At 41.3% G+C, this 27,572-nt stretch overlaps 2 protein-coding genes across 2 annotated transcripts; one reads left to right on the top strand and one right to left on the bottom strand.

Annotated features, from left to right (window-relative positions):
- The first annotated feature begins 1,181 nt into the window (after positions 1 to 1,181).
- LOC132983169 (probable C-mannosyltransferase DPY19L1) lies at positions 1,182 to 5,338 on the top strand. Its single transcript, XM_061049400.1, has 4 exons — positions 1,182 to 1,338; positions 1,423 to 1,597; positions 1,748 to 1,847; positions 5,335 to 5,338. The coding sequence occupies exons 1-4, from the start codon at positions 1,219 to 1,221 to the stop codon at positions 5,336 to 5,338; spliced, it is 399 nt and encodes a 132-aa protein (XP_060905383.1). The 5' UTR covers positions 1,182 to 1,218.
- Positions 5,339 to 14,111: 8,773 nt separating this feature from the next.
- On the bottom strand, positions 14,112 to 19,060 carry LOC132983530 (fucolectin-1-like). Its single transcript, XM_061049863.1, has 5 exons — positions 18,796 to 19,060; positions 17,528 to 17,813; positions 16,621 to 16,775; positions 15,755 to 16,040; positions 14,112 to 14,325 (listed from the first exon to the last, which is right to left on the bottom strand). The coding sequence occupies exons 1-5, from the start codon at positions 18,857 to 18,859 to the stop codon at positions 14,175 to 14,177; spliced, it is 942 nt and encodes a 313-aa protein (XP_060905846.1). The 5' UTR covers positions 18,860 to 19,060; the 3' UTR covers positions 14,112 to 14,174.
- Between the last annotated feature and the right edge of the window lie 8,512 nt (positions 19,061 to 27,572).

Here is a 27,572-nt window from a genome sequence, read left to right as displayed (position 1 = left end):
CTTCCAGGTTCCCATAGACTGTAAATATTAATTGTTCAATCAGTAAGCTCTGTAGTGAGTGAAATGATCAAGTGACCTTACTATATGATCAGACATTAAGGAAACATGCTATGTTGAAGTGCTGGCTTCTCTGACAACAATGCAGCAGCCAGTATGTCCTCCTTCTAACTTTAGATTCTGGTCCTGAATGCTCTGGATTTGTTTGGATCAGAGAAGGTAGGCGGTTTTAAGGCACCCCCACAAAGCCGTTTTGGACGCCCCTCGGTTTGCCAGATATGAAAGCAGTTATCAGGTCAAACTAACAGGTGTTGCAGCGATGGAAGCGGGCAAGAGAACTGGTTCAGATAGAAGTGATTGTACCCGATCTAAAAAGCCTCTGCATGTTTCTAATAAGCTCCACGAGCAGAAACGTGCTCAAACTAGGATCAATATTGGAGATGCTTTTGAAAAATGGAGAGAGGTTAGAACGCAGAAAGGTTTACAGACCGATGCAGAGCTGGCTAAACACTGAAGCTTCAGTGTCCACCACATGGCAACCTGCGTGAGCATCGACTCTAGAGAGGAGGGGGCGGGGGGAGACAGCTCTCTACAATGTTTTGCATTTGGACTACAGTACCCACTTTAAACACTAGGTATCAGAGTTACATACTGCGCCTTTAAGTCTTTTTTTTCTACAGTGAAATCACTCATAGCTTGTCTTTGTCAGCCTTTTCTCCCGACTGCTTCATGTCACTTCACTCACACAATACCCTGGGCGGGAAAATGTGGACATGTCCATCCACCAGCCGATAGTTTCCTGAGTTTCACACATAATTGCTTAAATGCGTCTTCACGGCTCAGTGAGTAAAACTGCAGAGACCCAAGGGTGTCCTCCGTCCTCATGGGGGAAGATCAAAGCATCAGGCAGATCTGGCTATACTGTCTGTCTGTGAAATGTAGCTGTTCTTCCCCGTTCACATCAGTTTCAGTTAAAGGGGAGACGCTTCTGAAAGATCAGAGCTTCACTGATAGTTAAACTTGTGATTTCATTATAACATGTCTTAAATACGTGATTCTGATTGGACAGTAACGCATAGCAACCGTCTGCTATCCCTTGTAGCAGTCCTTAGTTAGTGCTCTGCAATTAATCGAGTTTCAACTTCAATTACGAGTTCAGCTTCCAGTAGGTTTTTGTCATGTGTGGTAAATGTGGTAAAAGTGTTTGTTGTTATTCTGCAGATGGTGTACCACAGTCTGCAGCTGGTGGCCTTCACGGTCTTAGCCGTCCTCATCATGCGACTGAAGCTCTTCCTCACGCCCCACATGTGCATCATGGCCTCACTCATCTGCTCCAAACAGGTCAGTCTCTTGGCTCAAACAAAGGCAGTGATAAAAAATAAACACCAACACTAATATTCCCTCCCTCTCTGCTCGCTCTGTCAGCTGTTTGGCTGGATCGGGGAGAAGTTCAAACACCAGGCTGTCGTGTTTGTAATCTTAGCCATCATGGCCATACAAGGTGTAGCCAACCTGCAGGCTCAGTGGGCCGTCATCGGAGAGTTCAGCAACCTGCCACAGGAGGAGCTGCTGGACTGGATCCAGGAAAACTCCCAGCCTGGTAAGTGAAGTAAACTCTGAGTCCCCCTCAGTCTATAACGTGGACATTAGAACAGCCAGCAGATACAGGAAGGAGAAGAACTGGAGACAATTCCATTCAACATTTATTTCACTTTTGTCCCTGTGTCTGTTTTGTGTGTGATTGATGCAGATTCTGTGTTTGCTGGCGCCATGCCCACCATGGCTAGCGTGAAGCTTTCGACAGGTCGGCCCATCGTCAACCACCCCCACTATGAAGACGCTGGTCTCAGGTCAGTGCTTTGTGACTCTTGTGCATACATAAGGGACACAAAATCTATGCTTTCTCGTCTTTCCCTTTGCATTCAGGACAAGTTACGGTAACACTTTATATCAAGGTGCTTGGAATAAGTTGTAATTAATAGGTAATAAGTCACTTATAAGATGTTATAAGACCTTATTAGATCCTTATTAACACAAATAAGACTATATAAGTGTTAATAGAGGCATAATTAAAACCTTTATTATGTCTTACAAGAAACTTATAGGCTCTTATTAGAAACTTACTGGTACTGGATCTAAAGTGGGAACACTACTTATAAAGATTAATAAATACTTTATTATGCACTTATTAAGAGCTAATAAAGCTCCTCTGCAGGTACTGGATCTAAAGTGGGAACACTACTTATAAAGGTTAATAAATACTTTATTATGCAGTTATTAACAGCTCAGTGGGAACAGGGTCCAACTTTAAATTAAACACAGAAACAAAAAGGAGGTCTATTGAACTTCCACTCAAACAGTTTAAAAAAAAAAATACTACTACAAATACAAGTATTATCTTTAACGTTAACTGTAAACAACATTATGAAAACATTTGGTGTGTCATAGCTACCAACATATCTGATCAAATTCAGGGGAAAAGCATAGTTGTTTTTAACCCATGTTACTGTAAATAAAGTGTTGAAGGTGGACAAACATCAGAAGACTAGGACACCTGGAGCCCAAGGTCTGAATACCAGTCAATCAATCAATCAATCAATCAATCAACTTTTATTTGTATAGCGTCAACTCATAACAAGTGTTATCTCGAGACACTTTACAAGAAGCAGGTAAAATACTTTACTCATTGTCTGTTAACATTACAAAAGAGCAGGTAAAAAGACCTTACTCATTGTTATGTTACAAAAAGCAGGTAAAAGACCTGACTTACAGTCAAGAGGCACACACAGGAATACATTTTCAAACTTTGTATATAAGGAACACAAATATTGCAGGTATAGAATTTACTAATGCAATTAACAACTTAATTAATAAAGTGTGCACATGAAATAAAACAAACATTTGAAGTGTCTAAGCCCAGTCTTTTTCGTTGGGTTTCAATCCAGTTGTGTGTTTCTGTTTAATCTGTGCTTCTGTGCTCTATGAAGTAGCGAAGGAAGTTCTTCCTTAGAAGAAACAGTCTTCTTAATCCCACTTGAGGTCTCGAAGGTTGGGCTCACTATCCAGTTAGCTGCTCACAGTTCTATGGTGGATGCTCTTGTCGATGGATGGTCTACTGGATGAGCCCAAAATCAATCAATCAATCAATCAACTTTTATTTGTATAGCGTCAACTCATAACAAGTGTTATCTCGAGACACTTTACAAGAAGCAGGTAAAATACCTTACTCATTGTCTGTTAACATTACAAAAGAGCAGGTAAAAGACCTTACTCATTGTTATGTTACAAAAAGCAGGTAAAGGACCTTACTTATTGCTATGTTACAAAGATCCGGCCTATCCATCATGAGCACTTTAGCAAAGCAGCAAAAGTTACAGTGGTAAGAAAAAACTGCCTTATTAAAAGGCAGAAATCTTCGGCCGGATCCCCGGCTCATGACGAAACAGTCTTCACAGGCCTAGACTGCGCCGGGCTTGGAAAGGGATAGGGGGAGAGATGGGATAAGATGCAGGAAGAGGGATAGAGAGCAAGGGGGTGGGGGGAGGTAGACCGTCCATCAGCAATCCGGTGGGGAGGGGAGGGGGTGTGGGGGGTTGTTCTGGCAGGCCGCCAACCCACGATCCGGTGGGGAGGGGGTAGTGGTGGGGTGGGGGTTGTTCTGGCAAGCCGTCAACCGATGATCTTGAGGAGCCTAGGGGAGCTCAAGAGCTCCCAGGAAAGTAGGTGGTTAGTGACTGAGATTTATAGATAGATACATGCAGTAATATGATGTACTGTATATGCAGAGAGAGAGAGAGAGAGAGAGAGAGGAGCTCAAGGTGCCAGTTCCCCCGGTAGTCTAAGCCTATAGCAGCATAACTAAGAGCTGGTCTACACCAGCACCAGCCCTAACTATAAGATTTATCAAAAAGGAAAGTTTTAAGTCTAATCTTAAAAATACAGACTGTGTCTGCCTCCCGGACCCCGGCTGGAAGGCGGTTCCAGAGGAGAGGAGCCCGATAACTGAAGGCTTTACCCCCCATAGTACACTTGGAGACTGTAGGTACCACCAGCAGGCCTGCACTCCGGGACCGCAACGCTCTCAAGGGACAGTACGGCACTAGTAGCTCCTTAAGATAAGATGGTGCCTGGCCATTTAGAGCTTTGTAGGTGAGAAGAAGGATCTTGAATTCTATTCTAGACTGTATAGGGAGCCAGTGCAGAGAAGCCAGGACAGGAGTAATGTGGTCCCATTTCCTGGTTCTGGTCAGTACACGAGCTGCAGCATTCTGGACCCGTTGAAGAGTCTTTAGAGATTTGCCAGAGCACCCTGACAAAAGAGAGTTACAATAATCCAGTCTGGAGGTAACAAATGCATGAACTAGTTTTTCTGCATCACTTTGCGACAGGATATTCCTGATCTTGGATATATTACGAAGGTGAAAGTAGGCTGTTCTTGAAACTTGACTGATGTGAGAGCTAAAAGACATATCTTGATCAAAAATAACTCCTAGATTCCTAACAGTGGTGCTAGATGCCAGGCTGATGTCATTAAGGACAGTCACATCACTAGAAAAAGTCTCTCTGAGGTTCTTAAGGCCTAGCACAATAACTGAGTTCTTGTGTTCGATCTTTTCAAATCGTATCGCTCTGCCTCGGTGTCTAAACTGAAGAAGTTCTCACACAGCAGAAAGATTTTCTTCTTTAAGGCTCAGTGTGTAAGATTTAACAGATCAGTAAGAGGATTAGCAGTAGAGGGCGCTGGTGGTGTAGTGGTTAGTGCGTGCGCCCCATGTACAGAGGCTTCAGTCCTCCCACTGGGCGGCCCGACTCATCCGACCTGTGGCTCCTTTACCACATTCCCCACACTCTCATTTTCCCTGTTTTTTGACTCTATCCACCGTCCTATCTCGAAATAAAAAGCCCAAAAGTACATAAAATATTAATGAATAATCACCTGAAAATAAGAGTCTCGTGTTTTCGTGACCTTAGAACAAGCTTTATATTTCTGCAGAGATAGCTGGTCCCCTTTGGAGTGTGCATTACACAATATTCACACGGCGGCCATTTTCTGCTGACGTCATGAACAAGGTCAAAGATCAACTAGTGTTGAAGTGTATGTTTGTGTGTGTGTTGTCTCCTTGTTACTCAGATAAACAAGGAGATCCGACGAATTGTAATCATTTCACCACTTCTGAATGAATCAGAAAATCAGATGGGACAAAAAAGGCCATGATGCACATGTGGGGTGTGAGGAAGAGCTTCAGTCGCATGATTTTTTTCTGTTTCTAGTGGCAGAACATAGTAAAAGAAAGTTGTTGATTTCCCCCTGATGTGCTGTGTCATTACATTTTCTAGATAGCCAAATACTTGTTTTGTAAAATTCTGATGTACAGCCTTTAAAAGGCTTTTTATTAGGGCCCGAGCACGAACCGTGCGAGGACCCTCTTGAAACCCTAGGAATTATTATTTTTCTTCTTCCTCCACTTTAAACGCAATGTTTTGAGGGCCTGAACATGCACAAAAACTCACCAAACTTTCCACGGTCATCAGGTCTCGCGAAAAATTAGATATTTTGGTGGTTTCGTAAAAGAATTTCACAAAATGGCTCAGTGGCGCCCCCTTGAAATTTTCAAAATTGCCTCCCCCTAGAGGGTTTTTTCACGTACACTCACGAAAATTGGTACACATATTAAGCTTCTCGGGACAGACTAAAAATCCTCTTGCGGCGTTTCAAAAAACCCGACAGGAAGTCCACGAATTCAAGTTGAATTTCACAAAAATGGCCCAAAATCGCAGATTTCAGCCTTCTCATTTGAAGGATCTTGTCCGAGGGCGCTCATCCGATCGGCGCAAACTCAGTGTCAGTGCGTTCTAGACATGCTCAGCATATCTCGTTGTGCTCCACACGTTATTTCGTCAAAGGGCATGGCCATGGCGTGCATTAGAACTTTTTTGTGCGTTTTGGCAACTTGCCAAAAAAGTAAATGCTTATATCTCAGCTATGCAGTATTCAGTCATATTACAATTTCTCATGCATGATACGGGACCCGTCCTGAACACATCCATGTTTGAAATTTTTGGATAAGTCACAGCGCCACCTGTTGACAACAGGAAGTTACTGCTTCTCAATTAGCACTAGCCATTGCTACACGATAGCTCATTTCCCCCTAAAAATTGGTGTGGACCATGCTAACACCTTGGCCATAGAACCCTTTCAAGCTCAAATGCCTACGTCCAATGCTCTTGCCGTACAGATGCGTCATTCGCCATCAAACAGGAAGTAGTATTTTCATGGGCTTGATATAGTCGTACAGACCTGAAACTTCATACATATAATCCTGGCACTGAAGTCAAACATCTTGTATCGTTTAAGTAAGTGGGCGAGGCTTAATGGCTCAGTGGTGCCCCCTACAATATTTCAAACATTCAGCCCCCGCAGCACGTTGAACCTACTGTTCTGAATTTTACTATGCGTATCCATCTTGACAACACCTACAATAAACCCTCTTGCACCCATGCTCAAAATCCAACAGGAAGTCCACAAATCACATCGCCATAAACAGGAGGTGGCTGTAACTCTTGCTAGCTAACGGCTAACTAGCTAAACTCATAAAACCGTTATGTTACATTAGTCAACCAAGCAATTTCACAGAATAGCTCACGCTAACGGTTTACCAGTTAGCCAGCAGTCATTTCGTTAGCTAGCTATCATTAACGGTTAACTTGTTGTCTAATGTTAGGGTGCCCTCAGTCGACATAAATGTTACTATTTTTCGGACGGCGTCGCGGGCTCAATTTTAAAGCTAGGGGGGATATACAGGTATCAAAGCACGAAATACTGCATCCATTGGTACTAAACATGACATGCTATCATGTCGGGAGGAGGGGTTAATAACACTCTCAAGTCAAGGTAGTTGACTTGTTGGTGATTTTAACATCCACGTTGATAACCCCCAGGACAGAGGGACTAAATAACTGTTTCACACTCTTGATAGCTTTGGGCTGACTCAGCACATGACAGAGCCCACACACAACAGACGGCACACTCTGGACTTAATCATCTCCAAGGGCTTGGACATCTCCAAGGTTGTTGTTTCAGATGTTGCCCTCTCTGATCACTCCTGTGTTTTATTTGAGAGTACTATGTCAGTGTACATGACAAGTATTCAAACAAAAGTGATCACAAAACGGTGTATCACTGAGAACACCAGTGAAATATTTAACCAGGTTTTCTCTTCCACAGCTGCCCTGTCCTGGGGCTCAGTCAGAAGTCAACTTCAATTCTAAAATCACAAATGTTATTGATTCCATTGCTCCCACTAAGGTGAAGGTTGTCTCTGGTAAGAAAAAATCTCCATGGAGAAATTCAACACTGGTAAGAAACGGAAAAAGAGATTGTCGAAAAGCTGAACGCAGGTGGCGTAAAACTAATCTCCAGATTCATTATGACATCTACAAAGAGAGACTTCACACTTATAATTCACAACTGAGGAATGCAAGGCAATCTGTCTTCCCTGACATCATCACCAGAAACAATAATAATGCTTGTGCCCTGTTTGCTACTGTCGACAGGCTAACAAACCCTCCTGTGTCAATAGCATCTGAATTTCATTCTACCAGGGCCTGTAATACATTTTCCACCAAATCCAGAAAATTTGACAAACTGTCAGTAACTCATCATCAGGATCAGGATATGTGCTGTGTCCATTTAAAACCAACTTAAGCACCATGACACAATTTAATCAAATCAACCTTACAAACCTGGAGGACATTATACAACAATTAAATTCCTCCTCCTGCTGTCTTGATATTCTGCAAACAGGTTTTTTCAAAAAAAATTCCCAAGTCATGGCTCCAAATCTGTTACAAATTGTAAACCTGTCTCTTCTCTCAGATGTCTTCCCACAGGCCCTGAAAACAGTAGTCATCAAGCCACTATTAAAAAAGAACAATCTAGACAAGTCAATAATGAACAATTACAGGCCTATATCAAATCTTCCTTTTTTTAAGTAAAATAATCGAAAATGCTGTTTTTCAACAGTTAAATAACTTGTTGACATTGAGCGACTGTTTCGATGTCTTCCAGTCAGGTTTTAGACAAAATCACAGCACTGAGACAGCTCTGGTTAAAGAGTTTAATGACATCTGTTTAAACACAGACAGTGGCAGAACCTCAGTCTTAGTTTTACTTGATCTCAGTGCTGCGTTCGACGGTTGACCACAATATATTACTCGACCGACTGGAAAACTTGGTAGGAGTTTCTGGCACAGTACTAAACTGGATTGAATCCTACTTAAAGGACAGGGACTTATTCGTGTCTATAGGTAACTTCAAATCTGAGCAAACAAAAATGACTTGTGGAGTTCCCCAAGGTTCCATCCTGGGGCATCTTCTGTTTAACCTCTACATGCTCCCACTAGCTCAGATTATAAAAACAATAAAATAAGTTATCATAACTATGCAGACGACACACAAATATATATTACAATGTCGCCAGGCAACCATGGTCCCATAAAAGCACTGGGTAAATGCATAGAGCAAATCCATGAGTTTATGTGCAAAAATGTTCTCCAGCTAAACAAAGACAAAACTGAGGTTGTTGTTTTTGGAGCAAAGGAGGAGCGACTAAGAGTCAGCAATCAGCTTCAGTCAGTAAGACTTAAAACCACAGACCAGGCAAGAAATCTGGGCGTAGTGATGGACTCAGACCTCAATTTTAAAAGCCACATGAAGACAATTACAAAGTCAGCCTACTATCACCTGAAGAACATATCACGAATTAGAGGACTTATGTCCCAGCAGGACCTGGAAAAACGTGTCCATGCTTTTATCTTCAGTCGTCTTGATTACTGCAACAGTGTCTTTACAGGTCTGCCTAAAACGTCAGTCAGACAACTGCAGCTGATCCAGAACGCTGCTGCTAGAGTCCTCACCAAAACCAAGAAAATGGATCACATCAGTCCAGTTCTGAGGTCTTTACACTGGCTCCCAGTCTGTAAGAGAATAGATTTTAAAATCCTGTTGCTGGTTTATAAAGCGCTTAAAGGTTTAGGGCCAAAATACATTAGTGACCTCCTGATTAATTACGAACCATCCAGACCGCTCAGGTCGTCTGGGACAGGTCTGCTCTCTGTCCTCAGAGTCAGAACCAAACACGGAGAAGCAGCGTTCAGTTTCTATGCTCCTTATATCTGGATCAAACTCCCAGAAAACTGCAGGTCTGCTGAAACTCTCAGCTCTTTTAAATCGAGGTTGAAGACACACCTGTTTACAGCTGCCTTTCATTAAACAGCTTTAATAAGATTTTGAATTTTAACTCTGCACTGTAACTTTTAACTCTTTTTATATTTTAACTTTATTTATTTCAATTAATTTCATTTGAATTATTTTTAGTTGAACATAAGATAAGATAATCCTTTATTTATCCCACAATGGGGAAATATACAGTGTAACAGTAGCAAAGAGCAAAGATTGCAAACAAAAAGTGAACATAGTACAATTTAAATATGAAAAGAAAAATTAAGAATGTACAAAAAATAGATTTAAAAAATAAAAAATAGATAGATCAGCTATTTGACAAAAGTGTAGTTATGTTCAGATTCAATAATTCCAGTGATATTTTTTTTAATGTTCTATTTTAATGTTTCTTTTCTTTCCTCTGACATGATGCTTTTGATGTCTTGTGTGAAGCACTTTGAATTGCCTTGTTGTTGAAATGTGCTATATAAATAAACTTGCCTTGCCTTAACCATAGCGCCTCCTACTGCAAGGAATAAGTACTACACAATGCTCAATTTGCTCCATATTTCATAGCTATCATGACAGTTCTAGCCTGAACTGCTCTACTTCAAAATTTTCTGTGATGTTCATTACGCTGCCTATCTCAGCATACCATAGTACAACTTTTAGCCACGTTCCGCTGCTGCTGCACTCCCGCGGTTGCAACACACCCCGACATGCACAGGGGTGCGAGGGCCCTTCATCACCGCTTGCGGTTTAAATTTTTTCTTGATTTTGATGTGTGTTTATTGATGACTTTAGGAGTTCTGTATCTGTTGATCTGAAATATTTGTAGCAGTGCATTTCATTTAAAAGGTTGTTTTTCAGTTCCTGCTTTAGGCCATGAAAATATGGAATACCAATCCTGTGTCTGAGGAGTAAATATGAAGCTACGGTTATCTAGCTAGCCTGTGTCGTTTAATTCAAATGAATAGAAATTACCTCTCTTTGAAAATGATTCATATTTTAGCTCATCAGATCTGTGGCTTGGACTGTCAGTTAGTGTCCTTTATATCCACTGAAGAACAAAGTAACAGGCACCTGAGCTGGTTTTGCTTTTATCAACCCACTGAGCAAGAGCGTCAATTTATGCTCCACAGCAAAACAACCATATGAAGTTGATATTGAGGTTTAGTCTGGCAACAAATTGAAATGTCCTTAACATTTCTAACAGCCTGTCCGAACAGCATGCAACGTAAGAGCGACTAAATCAGCTTGATTCTTTTGTTTCCTATTGGGGTTGCCTAACTGCCAGGCGCACCATTTTAACCCTGACGTCCCGTTTCTGTTTTCATTCATGTCATTCGCATGAACAAACAAGTAACAAGGTAGGCGGGGGCTCTGAAAGGTGCTGACACTGGCTTTTGTCACTCAGCAGAGCTCATTAGCTTGTTAGCTTGTCGTTCAAATGCAGCTGGTGCTGCAATTATAATATCCACAGTATGATTGAAATGTCGTTCTTTGACTTGTGTCAACAGCACCGGAGAAAAACTTTATTCAGCTCACCATGAGCCGTTAATTGATGAGGCTCTGAATGTTGTGATTTTAGCCGACAGCTCGTCAATACAAAAGCACCACACATCTGTTTGTCCACCTTCAAAAGAAAACTACCACATGTTAAAATGTTTATTGGGGGAAACTGAAATTCACAGAGCGGAGAAGTAAATATTTAAAGGATGCAGACAGCCAGCGTGTGATCATGCACGATGCGATGGGGTGTCCAACGCTCGCGTGCTGTTAGGACATGGTGTCAGTTATTACATAAATAAATAAAAAATTAGTTTATGAAACAACCTCGGAAACTTTGGTTTCTCTAAGTGTAAAACAGTTTGGGTGAATCAGATTGTAAGAGCAGTAATAACAGCTTTAAATTGTTGAGGTACGTCGACTTTGATGCAGATGTTTATTAAAAAGAACAAAACAGATCAGTGAGATGAAAGTTGTATAAACAGAGATCGCAATTTCATTGAAGGTTTCATAGTGTAGAAATGATCCTGTTAATCAAGTGCCCGTTTGTAAGGAGATCCTGAGACATTTTCACATTAGTCTTGAATCCTAGATGATGCAGGCATTTGTGTGTTTCAGATGTCTTTTATAATATTTCTCTATTTTGTCTGTATTTTGAAAAATGAAGTTTACAACCACCCAAAAAAATCCCTTCTCTTTTTTGTATATGTTTTTATTGAAACAATCTCAGAAGAAACAATACAATGGAGATGTACTCAATATATGTATTTAAGTTTTTTTACTAACATTTATATATAATCTTTGGTCAGCTAACCGCCAATCAGATAGCTCGTTAGTTACCAAACACAGTTAAAAGGTGCTCGGGGCGTCGGCAACAGTGACTCTAAATATCCACATCTTGATCCAGAAGTAATTTTCACCCCGTTCCCTAAACCGAATGATTGTTGTTTGTCATTGGCCATGTGACTGATATTCAAAGGTCACATATACTCCTCCTTTCTTGTTCCAAATCAAATTGTTTTCAAGGGAGTCGCCAATGCGCAGCCCGGGTCTCTACAGTCGTGTAGAAAACTGATAATCTTTGCGGTGGGTTATCTTAACAGAATCCACTCTATGGGTTTTAAGCAAATACAGTTGCCCCCAGGGGGCGAAGGTTTTGTTGGTGTGAGAGCAGGACCCATGGGCCAATCATTGTCATTATTCCCATCAATAGCAAAGTATGAAATGCTATCTGGATACAATGATGACTGTGAGGCTTCATTTGAGCGCCAGGTTCTCTCCTGAAAAATAATATGCAAGCACTTATTGTTCTTCTGTGTCATCACTATGAGGACACAACACTGTTTTTTTAAATATGTGGTCTGTCCTTGCCTTGCATTTTACTTTAAAAGCTACTTGCCAGATATCAGTGTTGGCTGAGAGCTAAGAGCCTCACACATGGCACCAATTATGTTGGGGTTTGCAGAGGTTGCACACAGACAAAAGTTATGTAGGGGTTTTATGTGTTAAATTAGGCTATTCAATTAATATTCATAATTATGATTATTTAATTATTAATATAAATTAGCAGTATTAATAATCTGAAGGAATAACAATGGGGCACCACCATGGAATCAGGGAATAATAACCAAATAGCACAAATCAGCCTTGAATTTAATTAGTTAAATACCAATATAATGAATATTTAATAGATATCTAAATTTAAATAAGTGGAAGGCATGAATCCTAACCCTTGTGTGTGAGTGACAAGAGATGGGGGAGGCAAAGAGAGAGAAAAAGCACGATGTGGTGAGGTCAAATGGAGACAAAATGGTGGACAAATAACAAAGTGAGCTCTGTGGCTTGGTCTTTGAAGCAGATAGAACTTCTCTGAGATAAGGTCAGTAACTATAACTTAAACACCAGAAAGCCAGTGGTTGGACTTTGATTCAATGGCAGTTGCACTAGTGTTTGAGGGTGAAAGTAGTTAACTGAAGGTAAGCTAGCACAGCAGTGAATAAAACACACTGATATGTGAGCATGACAATCCAGCAATAATAAGAAAAATCTAGCAGCTTACAACAGATACTAAACAGGATGTGATGTTATGGCCCGTCAACAATAATGCACAATTATCAATTGTTATGAAAGGAACATTGCTAAAGCTATTTCTGCCCAGACAAAAGCCTCTTACTTGGGATCTCCTGGTGATCGGTGCAAAGGTAAGTGCACTGTGTCTGCAGCGCTCATGTCCAATTGCGTTCAACGACGTCGAAAAAAATAAACAATCATAACATCAATATTAGACTGATGAGTCTCTTATCATACTTAACTGTACCTGCTAATATACAACACATACTTTTACCATTATTACTTACACTGTAGCTCTAAATACAAAACTACAATATATCCAGAATTCTGCTGCTCGCATTCTCAAACACTCCTGCACCTGTGACTACATCACCACCGTTCTTCATGACTTCCACTGGCTCCCCGAAACCCAGCATATCCACTTCAAAGTCCTCATCACCACTAACATAGCCCTCCACAACCTGCCCCCCCTCCCCCACATTTCTGATCTCCCCCCTTACCTATCTGAGCCCCTCCACCGGCATACTCCACCTCTGCACTCTCAGGTCTACTGATACAAACCACTTGTACTTCCCATGCAGAACTAACCATCAGTCCTGGGGGGGACAAGGCCTTCTCCATTGCCACTCCCACACTCTGGAACTCACTCCCAAAAACCATCAGAGACCCCCCCTCTCCACCTTCAAGAAGTCCATAAAAACTCTCCTCTTCATCGTCTACAACCACTATCAAAACCTCTTATCATCCTCCTTTTCTTAGATTATTTCTTCTTTTTTTTGTTGTTCTTTGTTAAATGTTTTTGAGTATTCATTTATCTCATTCATTGTTGTTGTTGTTGCTCTGTTTGTCCCTATCCTTCTTCCTGCATTTCCCTTTATCCCACTTTCCAACCCCAAATCACTCAACAGACATCTTTTCATCATGAGCCTGGTTTTGCTCGAGGTTTCTGCCTCTTAAAGGAAGTTTTTTCTTGTCACTTTGCTAAATGTTGCTTAGTGCTCATGATGGAATAATGTTGGGTCTTTGTACATAATATAATAATGAGTTTTACCTGCTCTGTTTATTAAGTGTCTTGAGATCAAGGTCACCTCGGCAGTGCTCAGGAAGTGAACTCCAGCTACCAGACCAATTTCCAGATTTGGTCCGGTTCCTGACCCAAGGCCCTACAGACTGAGATACTTTCCGCCCACTATTGATTGATATCAGCGCTGACGGCAGCTTTGTCTACAAATGCATGGCTGTAAAACAAGATGCAATTATCCTTTTACACAAATTGTATTATTTTCCATTGCAAACAATCAAAATTAAGCTAATAGTTTGATTCATGTGAGTTCAGTTGGTTAAATTTAGCTCGTTTTGGATAAAGTGAATCTTTATGCTAATCCAGGACGGAGCCATAAACCTCCACCTCACACAGGGTCAGGTACTCCTCCTTTCCAGGGATGAATATGTTCACATAGCGGCCATCCATCCCATTACATTGAAATTCAACAGTCGCTCCGGCGGGGATGCTATCCACCACGGCGCATCTGACAAAAGAAAGACCAATCAAGACGTCACATTCTTTAACACATAAGTACCATTTAAAAAAATGTTCTCTGTTATAACTGTGAAACATGTGTAACTGCAGAACTTTTCCTAAATATTTATTTAATTTAGACTTAGACAACTTTATTTATCTCAGCGGGCAATTGGGTTCCACAGTCAACCCAGACCATGCATATATTTTAGGGCTGGGCAACGATTAAAAGTTTTAATCGCGTTAATCGCATGAGTTCCTGTGATTAATCGCGATTAATCGCATTGTTATACGCAAAATCCAATAATGAATTAAAAAGTAGTGTATAGCACACTTTTATTGTAAATGTACTTCTCAACTTAAACAATGTAATCAAAGCAAATAAATACAAAACTAAAGCTTATTGCATTCGTTGCAGTCTGGACGCAGAGTGGTGTGGGTCTCCTCTCTGCTCTCTGACTGCAGCTGGGTCTGCTGCGCGAGGCTACACTGACAGCCTGTGAGTGGTTTTGGAAGGGTGAGGGGCTCACGGCAGCACCCGCTGCTTGTTGAGGACAGTAACTGCAGAGCAATACGTGCTTTCACGTCAGTTTCTTACACCAAAAAAGTCTCCAATAACACCAGAAAAAGTCGCTAGATTTGTCGCTAGTAGCTGTTGACAAAAAAAGTCGCCAAGGGGGTTTGGAAAGTCGCCAGATATAGCGAGAAAGTCGCCAAGTTGGCAACACTCTTTCCTCTTTCCTGTGAGCGCCGCAGCAGACATGTGCAGAAGTAAGCAACATACGAGGCTCGCTCACGATGGAATTTTACAAAATAAAAGCCAGTGAGCAACAGACTTTTACAATAAGAAAATAAATAATAAAAACTGCGTTAATGCGAAATGAAATAATTGTCGGCAATAATTAATTAATGAGTTAACGCGAAAATAACACGTTAACGTGCCCAGCCCTAATATATTTACAAACAAACAACAGAAGAAGATTAATCAGAGACAACAAACAATCAGTATTTCAGTAGTACTGTACATACAGGCCCCTGGAGCAGAAGAAAAAATGTGTGCTCAAACAGGCCGTTGGGAGATTTTCCCTTCATGACATCACAAAGTAACCCCTCCCCATGGTGGGTGACACTCCCACAGCTAGGTGTTTGTTCTGCTCTCTGAGTCTGCCTTCTCACAGTAAACAATAGAGCCAGAAAGCCCGAGCCACCCACGCCCTTCCAGAGAGGGGGCATGGTCAGACATTCAAAGCTGCAGACACACAAACAGCCTATTCTGAGCAGGGCTGAAATAGAGGGGTTTATAGGCATGATCAAATACAGGATCAGAATGGATTTAGAACAAGAAACTTCACAGACATGTTTTGGGGAGCTATGAGACTTAAACTGGTTGAAGAGGAGAATAGCATGTGACCTTTAAGTGAACAGGGTGAACACTATACCTTGAGTTGTTGTTGCCATTGTTTTCAAGTGAGTCTCCAATGCGCAGCTCGGCTCCATTCAGTCGTTGATAGTAACGAAGACTTTTGCGGTTGGTTATCTTAACAGAATCCACTTTATGGGTTTTAAGCAAATCAAGTCGCCACCAGGGGGCGAAGTTGATGTCGGTGTGAGAGCAGGACCCGTGGACCTGATCGTTGTCGTTATTCCCATCAATAGCAAAGTATGCATTGCCGTCTATACACAATGATGACTGTGAGGCTTTTCCTTTGAGCGCCAGGTTCTCTCCTGTCAAATAAAATGCAAGCACTTATAAATATGTTTGTTCTTCTGTGTTTTAATCACTACGAGGTCACAACACTGTTTTTTTTTTTTTTTTTTTAAATACACACTCATCACCACTAACATAGCCCTCCACAACCTGCCCCCCCCTTCCCCACATTTCTGATCTCTCCCTTACTTATCTGAGCCCCTCCACCGGCATACTCCACCCCTGCACTCAGGTCTACTGATGCAAACCACTTGTACTTCCCATTTAAAAAACAAAAAAAAAAAAACATCTGCAAAGCAACTTGCCATATATCAGACACAATTTCCACAACATTTCCATTCTGAAATGTCCTCAACTCTGAAAGATTTCTGTGTGGGAGGGATGGAGACCACCACATGTGCCTGTTTCTAACATCATATAAAGTCATAACTGATGTGTATCCATTCCAACATACTGGTAATGCTGGGTCTTTGTTGAGCAGCCAATCACAATCAAGTATCCAACCAGATTGAGGTATGAACTTAAATGTTTAGATACATGCTTGAACAGAATGACTGTGACTTATTTAAAATAGAACTGTATGGCTTAAATCCTCACCTGTCGGGGCATGGTACCCGTAAACCTCCACTTCACAGAGCGTAAGATACCTGTTAGCACCGGGTAGAACGATTGTCACATAACGTCCACTGATACGAGTGCTTGGAGTCAGGGTGTGTGAGCTGCCTGCAGGGATGTGAGATATTGTTCCAGCCCTGAAACAGACACACAAACACGTTAAAATAATCATTATCGGGGCGCTGGTGGTGCAGTGGTTTGTGCGCGCGCCTCTTGTATGGAGGCTATGGTCCTCCATGCGGGCGGCCCAGGTTCGAATCCGGCCTGTGGCTCCTTTACCGCATGTCATTCCCTACTCTCTCTCCCTGACTTCCAGCTCTATCCACTGTCCTGTCTCTCCATTAAAGGCACAAAAAGCCCAAAAATAAAAAAATTTAAAAAAAAGATCATTATCTACCTGTGATGTGTCAAGGTCAGATAACAAGTCTGTTAAAACATCATATAATGTAAAATAATAATAATAATAATCATTTCATTTATATAGCACTTTTCAAGACAGATTCACCAAGTGCTTCCACAGACAACATTGATTGTTCCAAAGCTGAGGAGCCAGTAGAGCAAATGGTCGATCACCCTTTGACCTTGGTCTGGACTGTGGAACTGCTGGGAGGCCTAAACCTGCAGATCTCAGAGGCTGTTTTGGGTGCTAAGGAGCGAGGAGTTCATTGATGTAGTCTGGTGCCTGCATTCATGGCCATGAAAAGCCTACAAGTAACATTTTAAAATGGATACTGAAAGAAACGGGTAACCAATGCAAAGAGGATAAAACTAGGGTTTTGTTGGCGAGGCTTTTCTAGTAACGCGTCTCTCTGTGATCGGCCCTGACTGTGCAGATGCTACCTCTAGGCTATTGCAGTATGAGGTTTTCAGTAGCTTTAATATCACTCACAGTGGGTTTGCAGCACCATTGTCTTTTAAGTTGTTGCCTATGTGAACCTCAGCCCCATTGAGCCTCTGTGCACAGCAGTCTCCTCTGTTGGTGATGACGACGGAGGTGACGATGTAACTGTCCAGCAGGTCCACTCTCCACCAGGGGTTGTCCATTTCTATAGTGTGAGTGCATGAACCAGCGTCGAAGTTTGATTCACGGTTTCCATCGATTGCACTGGAGGCATCCCCAAAGTTATGCTCATAGCGATGCGACTGAGTTGCTTTGCCACGCAAGGCCACATTTTCTGTTGAGGAAATGATGTATATTAAATAGAATCAGAATCAGCTTTATTGACTGTATGCTTAAACACACACAAGGAATGTGTCTTCGGTAACTGTGCTCTCAATGTACAAAAGAATAACATTAAATATAAACATTTAAGCAAAAAAACAATATATACAAAGCTAAATAAGATACTTGTGTAGTTGTGAGTAGTGCAAAAAATGCTGCTATGAAATATATGCTATTATGTAACAGATGATTATTTTACTTGAGCTAAAGTTCTTACAGTATGTACATAAGCAGTATTCATGGTAATAGCTTCATGATGTCAGATTCCTACTCACTAAAAGGAAGTTTTCCCCAACAATGAACATTAAAATTTGTGATTATAGTATTTTTTGTTTATTTTCCACTTGTCTTAAATAAGTTTGATTCGTTGTCTATTTCTCACTTGAAGGAGTGGAAATGAAGGGAGCAGACAGTTTCCCGCTCCAAACTTAAACACAGTTAACCCTTTAACGATTTAGTTAGAACTGGTACTAGTGTTGTAGTAAAGACCACAGTAACCAAGACCAAGACATACCCGAGACCAGAGTGCTCAGAGACCAAGACAAGACCAAGACCAAGACAGGATGAGATGAAGACAAGGCCAAGATCATAAATATCAATGAAAAAATCATCATCTTGTGTGCGGTGGCGGGTGTGTCACTCATTTAGACCACAACATTGGGAAGGTTGAAGCCGGCATTCTTCCTTCTCGTCACAGTGCTGACGTGGAAATGTAACTGATCAGTGGTGGTCTTGATTTAAAATCCAGAGTCCACCCAGTCTGAGACCGAGACAAGACCGGGTAAAAATACTTTTGGTCCCGAGACAAGGCCGAGACCTTCTACTACAATACTAAGTGGTACTATGGATTAGTAAGAGAACTAGAATAGAGAGAACTCATTCAGTTTACCAACAATAAAGAGAATACCATTATTATCACATTACAGTAAACTTACCATGATTTCTGGCCGAGCACATTCCCAAGAGGGTCAGCAAAAGAAATAACAAAACGTACTTCATTGTTCTGGATGAGACAGAAAAGAGAGAACAATTTTCAGTAAAGTGTCTTAAGATAACATTTGTAATGAGTTGGCACTTTAGAAAAAAAAGGATGTCCTGTTGCTTCAGGGCTCTGCATCCAAATTAAGGGCGTTTTCACATTAGGCTCGATTGCCCCCTTCCCCCGCTCGTCTACGTTAAACACTTGCTTATTCACACAGTCTGATACAGCAGGTGGCAGTATGCACACAGTTGGTTTGCAAATCCACCAAAAAGCTGAAAGAAGAAGAAGCAAGCATGGCAACCAATCATGTACTGAGTCCATCCTGCTAGCTGTGGATGTTTTTGTTATTTCTGGGACCCCAACAATGACCTTCTTATTACTTCCACATCTATTGTGCAGCTCAGAGGATGAAACAGGTCTGTGCTACTCGGATACAGTGGTTTTTGGAGCAACACAAGATATTTTGAATGACGTCACAGTGGTCCACTCCCTTGTTTGATTACAGTTTCATTCAAATCTACCACGGACTGTGATCGAGTACACATGAATCATGCCCGAGACCACCTCTTCCAGGGGACTCGGGCACAGTACCCCAGTATGGTAAAAGTATGGTACGTTTGTGTTCACACTGATTAAATGACCGGACTTTGGGGTAGAGCGTACTCGGATCTTGACCAGGGTATCTGTTGCATCAGGCACTGGGTCACTGACCCTTTTTAAACATTGTGCCTGCCTCACTCTAGGTTTATGCTGACACTGTGCCGTAAACACATTTTAAATGTCCAATTCTTACTATTTTGTCCCACATACTCTTCCTTCTTCCAGTCTACCAACAGAGCAATACAAAACATTTTCAGAAAGTATTTTATTAGTGCCTTTCTCATATCTAAGAAATTACAGTTTCAAGTTCAGGTTTTAAAATATAATGAAGAATATGTTAAGTCAGTAACTCTTAAAGTACATTTTCAGTATTTATATGCATCATACCAGTTGCAGTAATGAATACTTAAAAGAGATGAGAAATGCAAAATGAAATATTTACCCTTTGGTATTTCCCTGGAGTCCAACAATGCAACTCTTCCCCAGGCAGAGATGTGTGTGTGTGTGTGTGTGTGTGTGTGCAGACTAGTCTTACACGTATCCATAATATGAATACCCTAAAAGCCAATCACATCACATCATGGAGTCTACTCCCATGAAGACAAATCACACTCCTCTTCCGGTCATCTGGACTCGAGATCATCTAAGGACACGCAAACGATGGCAGTCATGTGATTCCTAATTATAAATAAATACACAACTGCATTAATCCAACTGTTGTGACAGTCTCTGCCTTCGCTCTAACAGTCAGGCTTTTACTAATATGTTCTGTCTCTCCTGTTCCTAAAGCAGAATCTGTAAGTCAGATGCAGAGTAAATAACAGTGAACCAGGACTTTGGCTTAACACACAAACATTAGCTGTTACACTTAAGAGCCTTTCAGATAGTATGCGGTGTGCACTGCGCTTGCGGGTAGGGCGCAGAGCAGAGGGGGAGTGCGCAAATCAGCTACGCAAGTCGCTTGGTGACCGAAACGATAGTCAGAACAATAGCTCAATAGCATTGTACACCAGCACAATGTATGTGTCAACTATTCAGTAGAACGCTCCGACCTTTCTTCTGCTGAGAAGGAGGAGATGAACAGAAAAGAACAGGATGTGGGAGCGTTTAGGCTTGTTCAGGTGCTGCAGCTCTATAACGACCGCTTCACGAACACGCCACACATTTCTGCTGCTGTTTTAAACACACCCGGTACGCCCAAACTGTTGGACATGTCTTCACAAACTAGAGTTCTCTGTCTGATGTCCTGGTAGGTCTGTAAACTAGAGCTCAGGAAAGTGGGACAACGCTTGTTGTGATCTGATCTTCCCTCCTATTGGACGCTTGGAGGTGACGTCACGGAGCGCTGCGCCAAAGTTGAAAATATTGAACTTCCTCGCAGCGTGCTCAGACGGCAAGCACAAACTGTGGGGCGCAGTACCCTCAGGCGTAAAAACGGCATCAACAAACTGAGAAAAAGACAAAGGTACAATGTGATGATTTATCTTCCTGGGTCGAGGAACTACCCTTCCCACAATCCATTGCGATTGATACCGCTTCTTAGTCATTGTTATAGTGTTTATACTGTTAATACAAGTGTTGTACTATCTTGTAGTTTGTGTTGTTGAATATATGAATTACATTCGTTATTCATACGTTCCTAACCTGAGTAACATCACCCATCACTTCCTGCAGGGGGCTCTGGAGGCTCATCAGAGGCCGCCGCCATGCTGGAAATGTCAGCCTAACAACAGGTTGAGACCTGGATCTGAGGAGGGTTTTAAGCATTATGACAAACAGTTACATCCTGCGCACCTGTCAATCACGTCAGCTATGCGCCTTATTGGGAAAACTCTTATCCTTCATAAAATCAAAACGGATGACTCAAAAAATTCAGTAAAACTGTGTAAACAGCAATGGTTGCATCACATGGATTATGTGTGTGTGTTTCCAGACAAACCGATAACACTCGATTTCATCTCAGACTTTAACCCATGAAGGTTGCCAATAAAAACATTGGCAGTAAACCTTTTCTGACCTTTTCTGGGACACAGAAAATAAGCATTGTCTACCAGTAACTCTGGGACTACTGCAGTGGGAATTATTGAACACTTTGGTTAACTTTCGTACTTTGTTTGTACGGACTGAGTTAACCTTCAAGCGTTGCCTGATGTCCTTCCAGGTTCCCATAGACTGTAAATATTAATTCTTCAATCAGTAAGCTCTGTAGTGAGTGAAATGATCAAGTGACCTTACTATATGATCAGACATTAAGGAAACATGCTATGTTGAAGTGCTGGCTTCTCTGACAACAATGCAGCAGCCAGTATGTCCTCCTTCTAACTTTAGATTCTGGTCCTGAATGCTCTGGATTTGTTTGGACCAGAGAAGGTAGGCGGTTTTAAGGCACCCCCATACCGCCGTTTTGGACGCCCCTCGGTTTGCCAGATATGAGAGCAGTTATCAGGTCAAACTAACAGGTGTTGCAGCGATGGAAGCAGGCAAGAGAACTGGTTCAGATAGAAGTGATTGTACCCGACCTAAAAAGCCTCTGCATGTTTCTAATAAGCTCCACGAGCAGAAACGTGCTCAAACTAGGATCAATATTGGAGATGCTTTTGAAAAATGGAGAGAGGTTAGAACGCAGAAAGGTTTACAGACCGATGCAGAGCTGGCTAAACACTGAAGCTTCAGTGTCCACCACATGGCAACCTGCGTGAGCATCGACTCTAGAGAGGAGGGGGCGGGGGGAGACAGCTCTCTACAATGTTTTGCATTTGGACTACAGTACCCACTTTAAACACTAGGTATCAGAGTTACATACTGCTCCTTTAAGTCTTTTTTTTCTACAGTGAAATCACTCATAGCTTGTCTTTGTCAGCCTTTTCTCCCGACTGCTTCATGTCACTTCACTCACACAATACCCTGGGCGGGAAAATGTGGACATGTCCATCCACCAGCCGATAGTTTCCTGAGTTTCACACATAATTGCTTAAATGCGTCTTCACGGCTCAGTGAGTAAAACTGCAGAGACCCAAGGGTGTCCTCCGTCCTCATAGGGGAAGATCAAAGCATCAGGCAGATCTGGCTATACTGTCTGTCTGTGAAATGTAGCTGTTCTTCCCCGTTCACATCAGTTTCAGTTAAAGGGGAGACGCTTCTGAAAGATCAGAGCTTCACTGATAGTTAAACTTGTGATTTCATTATAACATGTCTTAAATACGTGATTCTGATTGGACAGTAACGCATAGCAACCGTCTGCTATCCCTTGTAGCAGTCCTTAGTTAGTGCTCTGCAATTAATCGAGTTTCAACTTCAATTACGAGTTCAGCTTCCAGTAGGTTTTTGTCATGTGTGGTAATTGTTTGTTGTTATTCTGCAGATGGTGTACCACAGTCTGCAGCTGGTGGCCTTCACGGTCTTAGCCGTCCTCATCATGCGACTGAAGCTCTTCCTCACGCCCCACATGTGCATCATGGCCTCACTCATCTGCTCCAAACAGGTCAGTCTCTTGGCTCAAACAAAGGCAGTGATAAAAAATAAACACCAGCACTAATATTCCCTCCCTCTCTGCTCGCTCTGTCAGCTGTTTGGCTGGATCGGGGAGAAGTTCAAACACCAGGCTGTCGTGTTTGTAATCTTAGCCATCATGGCCATACAAGGTGTAGCCAACCTGCAGGCTCAGTGGGCCGTCATCGGAGAGTTCAGCAACCTGCCACAGGAGGAGCTGCTGGACTGGATCCAGGAAAACTCCCAGCCTGGTAAGTGAAGTAAACTCTGAGTCCCCCTCAGTCTATAACGTGGACATTAGAACAGCCAGCAGATACAGGAAGGAGAAGAACTGGAGACAATTCCATTCAACAACGTTAACAACATCCCCATTTATTTCACTTTTGTCCCTGTGTCTGTTTTGTGTGTGATTGATGCAGATTCTGTGTTTGCTGACGCCATGCCCACCATGGCTAGCGTGAAGCTTTCGACAGGTCGGCCCATAGTCAACCACCCCCACTATGAAGACGCTGGTCTCAGGTCAGTGCTTTGTGACTCTTGTGCATACATAAGGGACACAAAATCTATGCTTTCTCGTCTTTCCCTTTGCATTCAGGACAAGTTACGGTAACACTTTATATTAAGGTGCTTGGAATAAGTTGTAATTAATAGGTAATAAGTCACTTATAAGATGTTATAAGACCTTATTAGATTCTTATTAACACAAATAAGACTATATAAGTGTTAATAGAGGCATAATTAAAACCTTTATTATGTCTTATAAGACACTTCTAGGCTCTTATTTAAAACTTATTAACAGTTTATATAGAGCCATAAACATTAATAACATGCTTATTAACACAAATATGTCTATATAAGTGTTAATAGAGGCATAATTAAGACCTTTATTATGTATTACAAGAAACTTATAGGCTCTTATTAGAAACTTATTAACAGTTTATATACCGCCATAAACATCAATAAGATGTTTATTAACATTTATAAGACTTCATAAGGAAATATAAAGCCTCATAAAGATTAATAAATACTTTATTATGCACTTATTAAGAGCTAATAAAGCTCCTCTGCAGGTACTGGATCTAAAGTGGGAACACTACTTATAAAGATGAATAAATACTTTATTATGTACTTATTAAGAGCTAATGAAGCTCCTCTGCAGGTACTGGATCTAAAGTGGGAACACTACTTATAAAGATTAATAAATACTTTATTATGCACTTATTAAGAGCTAATAAAGCTCCCCTGCAGGTACTGGATCTAAAGTGGGAACACTACTTATAAAGGTTAATAAATACTTTATTATGCAGTTATTAACAGCTCAGTGGGAACAGGGTCCAACTTTAAATTAAACAGAGAAACAAAAAGGAGGTCTATTGAACTTCCACTCAAACAGTTTTTAAAAAAAAATACTACTACAAATACAAGTATTATCTTTAACGTTAACTGTAAACAACATTATGAAAACATTTGGTGTGTCATAGCTACCAACATATCTGATCAAATGCAGGGGAAAAGCATAGTTGTTTTTAACCCATGTTACTGTAAATAAAGTGTTGAAGGTGGACAAACATCAGAAGACTAGGACATCTGGAGCCCAAGGTCTGAATACCAGTCAATCAATCAATCAATCAATCAATCAATCAACTTTTATTTGTATAGCGTCAACTCATAACAAGTGTTATCTCGAGACACTTTACAAGAAGCAGGTAAAATACCTTACTCATTGTCTGTTAACATTACAAAAGAGCAGGTAAAAAGACCTTACTCATTGTTATGTTACAAAAAGCAGGTAAAAGACCTGACTTACAGTCAAGAGGCACACACAGGAATACATTTTCAAACTTTGTATATAAGGAACACAAATATTGCAGGTATAGAATTTACTAATGCAATTAACAACTTAATTAATAAAGTGTGCACATGAAATAAAACAAACATTTGAAGTGTCTAAGCCCAGTCTTTTTCGTTGGGTTTCAATCCAGGTGTGTGTTTCTGTTTAATCTGTGCTTCTGTGCTCTATGAAGTAGCGAAGGAAGTTCTTCCTTAGAAGAAACAGTCTTCTTAATCCCACTTGAGGTCTCGAAGGTTGGGCTCACTATCCAGTTAGCTGCTCACAGTTCTATGGTGGATGCTCTTGTCGATGGATGGTCTACTGGATGAGCCCAAAATCCGCCTTTTACCAAAACCTGACCTACAGACAGGTCACACCACCTCTATAAAGATAAACATGCACGTCATCATCAACACAGGCTTCATCTCAATTTAAGCACTTAACATTTAACACCAAGTATTAAAATAACATCTGTGTTTAGTCACAATTTTCCATTAGCTCTGTTGTACTACAAAAAAGGTTAAAGATTTTCTTTATCAATTTACTGTTGAGCTTTTTATTGATTAGACAACATAGGACACTTTACTGTAATAACTGTACTATGAAACACTGAAGTTCTGTGTGAGAGACTCCACAAAAGAGATTGAAATTAACTAAAGAGGAAAAAACTTTAATCATAACGTGCATTAAACTATTCCTTACTCATTTACATACATACTGTGGCTAAGCTAAGCTACTTTCACCGTTCATGGTGTCAAACGTTTGCTCTTACAGATCACAAAAAGCCTGAATAAATACTACATTTTTCACAACACAAACGCTAACTGATTAACAGTGGCATATGACATTTTATATGTATCTTGTTAGAATCGCGGCTTACGCTAATTGCACAGGACTAAACATTTTTCAATACACCTGTTAGCATCGAGGCTAACGCTAGCTTAACGGCTAGCGGATCCAGCCTTGATCAACAGTCAATATTGTGTTGTTTTTTCAACCTACCACTGAACACTTTGGATGTTTTTACCCTCAGTCAGGACAGAAGAGTTGGATTTAAACTAACACGCATGTTCTCAGCACAGATGCTGGGCTAAGCAGGAATATATGGCTGGCAGGCAAAACAACAGGTCTCAGATCAGCCAGCTAGGAATGCTGGGAGTCTCACCTGATTGGGAAGGAAACAGTGTTTTTAACGTCTTTGGTATAACACAGAGAGTTCTTGTGTTCGATCTTTTCAAATCGTATCGCTCGGCCTCGGTGTCTAAACTGAAGAAGTTCTCACACAGCAGAAAGCTTTTCTTCTTTAAGGCTCAGTGTGTAAGATTTAACAGATCAGTAAGAGGTTTAGCAGTAGAGGGCGCTGGTGGTGTAGTGGTTAGTGCGTGCGCCCCATGTACAGAGGCTTCAGTCCTCCCACCAGGCGGCCCGGCTCATCCGACCTGTACCACATTCTCCACACTCTCATTTTCCCTGTTTTCTGACTCTATCCACCGTCCTGTCTCGAAATAAAAAGCCCAAAAGTACATAAAATATTAATGAATAATCACCTGAAAATAAGAGTCTCGTGTTTTCATGACCTTAGAACAAGCTTTATATTTCTGCAGAGATGGCTGGTCCCCTTCTTTGGAGTGTGCGTTACACAGTATTCACACAGCGGCCATTTTCTGCTGATGTCATGATCAAGGTCAAAGATCAACTAGTGTTGAAGTGTATGTTTGTGTGTGTGTTGTTTCCTTGTTACTCAGATAAACAAGGAGATCCGACGAATTGTAATCATTTCACCACTTCTGAATTAATCAGAAAATCAGACGGGACAAAACTTCATATTTTAATCGTGTAATACTTTGAATGACTCGTTAACAGGTTAGTCATAACAGCTAATGTTAGTATTAATCAATGTTTACTTAATATATAAATATCAGTGTTTCCTACACATAGACGATACCTGGGCGGGCCGCCCAAGTATATTTCTGGCGGACTTGTTTTTATGTACTGGTAATTTTTAATTTATTCATAAAATTGCCGGGTGCACGAGAGAGTGAGAGAGAGATCGGAGTAGTGAGAGGGCGCATGAGAACCTTACAGCTCTGTTCAACATAAAAAAACGTCCCCCTGGACTCCTGCGTAGAGATAAGACACAGCAAAACCAACAGAGCAGAATCACATCAGCTTCAGAGAGAGAAAGATAGAAGGTCCACTGCACCGATTGAAGTGCCTTTCTCCAGGGTCCAAAATGAACACCTGCCAAGAGCCAAATGCAGGTAGATTTTCCGTTAGGCGAGTAGATTTCAGAGGGTTATGCGCCATAGGGCGGGAAATGTTTGACCAAAAAGTCATATATAAAAACTATGCTCAAACCCTGGGACTGATGTGTAAAGACTGCAGCCTCTGTGTTTGGGGGCGCCGGCTCTACCCACTGAGTCAAATCAGCACCCCGTGCAGACATTAAACTTTTTTAGCAACCGTCACTTAAGGCCGCTAAATCCCAAACACTGTTCCTTTAATTCCTTTAACGATAAACTTTTTATTTTTTTACTGTTTCTAGTGGCAGTACATAGTAAAAGAAAGTTGTTGATTTCCCCCTGATGTGCTGTGTCATTACATTTTGTAGATAGCCAAACACTTGTTTTGTAAAATACTGATGTACAGCCTTTAAAAGGCTTTTTATTAGGGCCCGAAGCACTGACAAGTGCGTAGGACCCTCTTGAAACCCTAGGAATTATTGGGGCCCGAGCACGAACCGTGCGAGGACCCTCTTGAAACCCTAGGAATTATTATTTTTCTTCTTCCTCCACTTTAAATGCGATTTT

Source organism: Labrus mixtus, chromosome 11, assembly GCF_963584025.1.
Source record: "Labrus mixtus chromosome 11, fLabMix1.1, whole genome shotgun sequence".
Classification (NCBI taxonomy): Eukaryota; Metazoa; Chordata; class Actinopteri; order Labriformes; family Labridae; genus Labrus; species Labrus mixtus.
Note: the sequence above shows the minus strand (reverse complement) of the source record. Positions and strands in the feature narration are given on the sequence as shown.